The sequence below is a fragment of the Zea mays genome, chromosome 10, assembly GCF_902167145.1.
Source record: "Zea mays cultivar B73 chromosome 10, Zm-B73-REFERENCE-NAM-5.0, whole genome shotgun sequence".
In the NCBI taxonomy this organism is placed as follows: Eukaryota; Viridiplantae; Streptophyta; class Magnoliopsida; order Poales; family Poaceae; genus Zea; species Zea mays.
Window position 1 is genome coordinate 120,159,296 of NC_050105.1, and position 5,097 is coordinate 120,164,392.

Below are 5,097 nucleotides of genomic sequence, written 5' to 3' on the forward strand. Positions count from 1 at the left end.
AATGTCCGCAATAGTTACTAGTAAGTAGGAGTGAATTTAATATAACAGGCTGTTTGGTAGCCGGCCACAAGTTTACCACACACACTGACACACCTAAGGTTAGATGCTTGCCACGTTTTGCAGTAAAATTAGACTGTTTAGTTCATTGTTAAGATGATGTCAGATTTAATGTAGAAAGAAATAGACTACGTAGGCCTAAATAGATATGACCCGGCCGCCGCTCGTGCTTCCACCACTCGGTCGCCTTCTCCGCCGCGTGCTACATAGCCTCCACCACGTCCACGCAGGCAAGGGCGACCTCGTGATAGGCTCCGTGTCCTCGCGGCTAATAAGGCGCGTCCCGTAGCCGGGCACGTCTCATGGTGGGAGGGGGGCATTGACACATGATGTGCGTTTTTCTTTGCATTGTATAACGTGGTATTCACAAGTACACTTACAAACAACAAGCAGAACAAAGTAGTAACTAAAACCTACTCAGCTGATGTTACAAAGCACGCATATACAAGCATCTCCCCGACTGTACCCGGACGTCCTCCTCTCCATGGCAAGAACAGCTCCAGCTTCTTCCACCATTCCTGGCATCTATCTGGTCAGTGGCCTTTTTGCAACGCCGGCCGGCTACTCTGGCTGACGAGGTGGTGAAGCCAGACGACCAGCTCCAGAATGCGATCCTCGGTCCTTGCCTTGTCCGCATGGTACAGCGTCTCGACCCGATCCGCTTGGCCCAGTCGTCTGCCAACGCTCTCGGTCCTGAACGGTAGACACAAACACAAACACAAAGGCGTCAGATCTCAGCAAGGAAGATCCTTTCCCTGGAAAAAAAAAGGGCATGGAATCAAAGCGTTGGGGCAAAAAAAAAAGGTCATTGTTTGTCACCCTGATTTCGCCCACTCGCTAAACCTCAGGAAGAAGCCTCGGGCGCTGAAGCAAGAGCACGAAAGACAGCTCGTCACAACACAGCAGCAACAGCCGAATCAGCCTTGAACCGTATATGTTTTGGTGTGAATCAGCTAGCGAAGGGGGTACGGTACCAGGTGGTGTTGATGGCCATGGGCGCGAGCCATTTCAGGGTCTTCTCCATCCTAGCCCTTATCTGGTCGACGGTGAGCTGCATCAGAATCCATGGATCAGATTACAACGTGTGGAGATTATTATTATTATTATTTTGCCGATTATTAAATTCTCTACTTGTATTTACCACCTGAGGCGCCGAGGTCGTCCTCAGCTCATTTGGTAGCGCCGACTTGATCCTCGGTGGCAGTCCCTGGTAGAGGGCGTCTCTTGAATTTGCTGGCACATACCCGGATCGAGAAACCTATAGAGGGCAAGTTCAGGGGAAAGGAAAAAAAATGCCCAAAATTAAGAGGAAGGCAGGCAATGCTAACAGAATAGTAGCTTCCTTCTTTAAGACGATACGTGGTTTACTTTACCATGGTGAAAGTGAAACTAAGTAAATAGCTCAGATTTCGATCTGGCTTGGCTTTGGAATAAACAAGGAGAAACTTACGATGCTATATATCTGGATGATAATGTTTGCATAATGTAATGCGAGCCCGGCAGGACCTAGCCTTTGACAGCTCACGGTTGGTTCCGCATTCACCACCACACCTCCTCCATCTACAAACGCACCGAGAGAGAGGGTCAGCAGGAAATAAAGCTTGACTGGCTCCTCGGCATGAGAAATTTGGGCTGTGTGGAAGTAACCAGAAGGTCCGAAAGCATTGTCGATCTCGACATGCAAGTAGTGCACAACTTCTACAAGCTTCTCGACCACCTGTCATCAGAAACGCGTACTGTTTTACATCCAAAGAAGAGGCAGGCAGGCTGATGTTAGCATACAAAAGGAATTTATTTACAGCAAAAGTTACCCACTTCTTCCAACGTCTTGGACCAGAGAGATCTTTTTTTCAAGCTCTTCACATAACTACTTTGGGTCTTCAACTCTAGTCTCACAATTTGAATATTGTCTCCTGCAAAAAAAAAAGTAGACAAATGAGTGGGTCCTTGGGAAAAAATATATCGAGGCAAAGTAAACTGAATATAGTGTTAAAAATTCAAAATAATACAGCTTCATTGCCATATGAGGTGAATTTTGGACTTCTAAACAGTGCCAAGCCCCGTCGTGTGTGTGGTCGCATTTGCTCTCTTCCTCTTAATGAAATGTGTGTTTACGGATCGCAAAACAAAAAAAAAATAATGAGGTGAATTTTAGATTTTTTTAGTGATAGGAGAAATTTTCTTTGCTTAAGCTTCCACAATCCTTTTTAGTTCAGATAATATGCACAGTCCACAATGCCATTCTGTTTAAGTAATGAACACGTAACAAATGACAAAAGGCATCCACAATTTCCCTCCAAAAATGAAATACAATGTTACAGATGGGAGGCACACCTTTTTCAAATCTATCTGTATTACCCTTTCCGTTTAGCCTAGAGCGGTACTCTTGCTCGAATCTGTCTAGTGCATGCAACTCATGATACAAATCCTGAAAAAAGAAAGGAAAATATAAATGAAATGAAATGGTGGACATTTGTCGCTTAGAAGATATCTTTGGAGAACAACAGTGCTCACAGTTGTACGTTGAACGAGGTTCATCAACTTTTGCATCTCTGCTATTGCTGTTTCTTTCAGCTGCTTCTGGGGTGCACTCTCTGATTCTAACCTAGATATACATCAAATTAACAAGAGCTATAAAAAGCTAAAACATATTAGTATAACTCTGTGCTGCAGTGCCAAATCAAGAAATCTGCTTACTTCACAAAGTAGCGATCCAGGTTATGCCACTGGGGATCTTTACAGCGGTTCCCGAACCTAACAATCTCCTGGGAAAATATTTTCAGCTCTTCTCTGCATTTATTAACCAGAGTTCACAAAAAGGTCACTGGCCAAAGACGATAAGAAAGCCACCATGGTAACTGAGAATAATCTTCCAGGGTACCTTTTGTCGTTAGCTGCAATTCGCATCAGTTCACTCATCTCACTGGAAACCAAATTCTGCACACCTTCGGAAGGAAGCACAACCTGTTTGAAGTATGTGACAGTGTCTTCCGAGAGAGATTGCATAATACTAGCACCTTTAAGTATTGTGTTGGCAACCTCAAAAGCAAGAATTGATATCTTGCATCCTTTGGTCTTGGTCCTGGAAACAAAGCCACCATCTGAGCTCAAGGTCGTCATCAAGCAGCCTAACGTGTCTAGAATCTCCACTGCCTTGCCAAATCCAGCCATGCTGGCTGTCCCAAGCATGGAACCCAGTCTAGGGACCTGCTATGAAAGGTAAGGATTTCAGGACACCACACATTTGCTTTCAGTCACGTGGCTAAGCTAAAATTAAGCAATATAGGTTAAGTAATTGGCATGTATTCGCTCACAGATGTAACGTGAATTAAAGCTGAAAATCTTAAAAATGTTCGCTTGTCACTAATTTAGCTAAACATTATATGCGAAATGAAAATCAATTGACTTTCTGTCCACCACTTGCCTTGCTTGTCCCATTGCTTCCAGACCTTTCTATCCTGGGGTCCATTTTGCCAGACGGAGCTGTGTCTCCTGATGTTGATGCGTATTCCTCCTTGCTACTCTCAGGAAGAACGAAGGCATCATCATCCTTGTAGGGGAGCAGGTTAGATTTCCAAACAAACTCCTGCTCCTCCTCCATCTCCACTGTTTCCTTGACAACCTTCTGCTTGCGTGCAAGACTCATCGTGTCACCAAGATCGCTGGCGCCTTCTGCAGCATCTTCAAACCCCGCACCAGCGATCGCTACAGATCTTCTTGATTTCAGCGCTGCGGAACAACAGAAATCGACATGAGCCAAATTCTCCAATAAATTCAATCCAGCCTAGTTTACCAACAAAAAAAAAAGGAGAGGCACCTAGGAGTCCAGGACAGCGAAAGCATCACATACCGTACCAGCTGTGGCATTCCATCCGCTAGAATCCTGCGCCTGACACAACAGCGGCATCAAGGAACGTCCCCGAGAAACCAGGAACCGTCGCTCCCCACACCGCACGGAAGGTGCTCGACGGAATGCCCGCCCGAGTCAACGGGTAGCAGGAAAGATGGCGCTCTCGAGCAAGAACCAAAGAGAAGGTGCGGGAAAATGACCAACCAACCGCACCAACCGAAAATTTCCCGTACAAAGGAAACCGCGCCAGGAAAAAAGGATGCGAAGCAAAAAAAAAAAGAAGAAGAAGAAGAAGAAGAAGAAGAAACGAAAAAAAAATGCAAGCTTTCTCCAGAGCAAGCGACGATTCACGATCGGGCGCGCTGTCCAGGTGGACAGGAGGGAGGGAGCTTAGTGCTGGCCTGCTGGACCGCGCGAGCTGGGATCTGCAGCTAGAGGTGTACCGGACCACTCGCCCGCCTGCGCCTGCCTCCAAAGAGAGAAGCGAGGAGAGGAGGAGGCAGTTTCTTCCGGTAGTAGTATTTCTTTTGCTTTTCGCTGGGGCACCAACCGGACCCGACAGTGTCGACAGGCGGGCAGGGTGCCGGGTGGCCGCCGATTCGATTTCGATCACTCCTAATCCTTCCCTAGGGCCGAGTCCACGCGCTGACCCTGATTTTTCTTTTTCTTTTTTTTTACGGGCGCGCGTGTGCGGTCGCACGCTTGGAAACGCCAACCGCGCGCGCGCTGGGTCGCCGCCGGCCGGCATGAGGAGGATGGATCTGGCTGGCCGGCCCGGGCCTGCAGGTTGCTGACGAATCTAGCTCGCTTTTCAGCTCTCACCCGCTGGCCGCTTGCTGCCGACAGTGACAGCTACGGAGTGGGGGGCACGTTCCTGTTCCTGCACCGGTTGGTTTAATTTTTTTGGTTGAAAAAAACTCGTGGGCATTGTTTGGATGGTGGCTTGACTCTTGAGCCAGACGAAAGCCTGGATTGGCTGCCTCGACGACCAGGCAGCTTTTCAAACAGATATAAAGTTATTAGTATCACATTATTGGCCTAAAATGGCCGTTTTAATTTTCTTCTTGGCATATCGTTTCAGAAGTAGTATAGTTGTACTCACTACGTAAAAAAATGTAATTCTTATTTTTTTTAAATCCCACAATTTAAATTTTCACTAAAGCTATATAGAAATACTAAATAAATATTAT

General features: G+C 46.5%; 1 protein-coding gene across 3 annotated transcripts; it reads right to left on the reverse strand.

The window, feature by feature from the left end:
* Window positions 1-376: 376 nt before the first annotated feature.
* Window positions 377-4,828, reverse strand: LOC100275584 (putative protein of unknown function (DUF668) domain family protein). Of its 3 annotated transcripts, none has more exons than NM_001149635.2 (13): window positions 3,908-4,495; window positions 3,482-3,786; window positions 2,939-3,264; window positions 2,755-2,847; window positions 2,572-2,662; window positions 2,392-2,485; window positions 1,873-1,970; window positions 1,705-1,774; window positions 1,508-1,617; window positions 1,202-1,315; window positions 1,032-1,108; window positions 877-921; window positions 377-750 (listed from the first exon to the last, which is right to left on the reverse strand). In NM_001149635.2, exons 1-13 carry the CDS (start codon window positions 3,927-3,929, stop codon window positions 591-593), a joined length of 1,605 nt encoding a protein of 534 aa, NP_001143107.1. In that variant the 5' UTR covers window positions 3,930-4,495; the 3' UTR covers window positions 377-590. The 3 variants fall into 3 exon arrangements, with proteins under 3 accessions (NP_001143107.1, XP_020400551.1, XP_035818874.1); XM_035962981.1 differs by having other exon boundaries at window positions 388-750; window positions 3,875-4,400; XM_020544962.3 differs by lacking the exon at window positions 877-921 and having other exon boundaries at window positions 3,908-4,828.
* Between the last annotated feature and the right edge of the window lie 269 nt (window positions 4,829-5,097).

Excerpts from the sequence above, each read along its gene's own strand:
- LOC100275584 (NM_001149635.2), bottom strand. The coding sequence starts at position 3,929 with ATGGAATGCCACAGCTGGTACG. Across the intron at positions 922-1,031 it reads ATGGCCATCAACACCACCTG|CGCCCGAGGCTTCTTCCTGA; the intron begins GTACCGTACCCC and ends CTCTTGCTTCAG. Across the intron at positions 751-876 it reads AGCGAGTGGGCGAAATCAGG|GACCGAGAGCGTTGGCAGAC; the intron begins GTGACAAACAAT and ends TCTACCGTTCAG.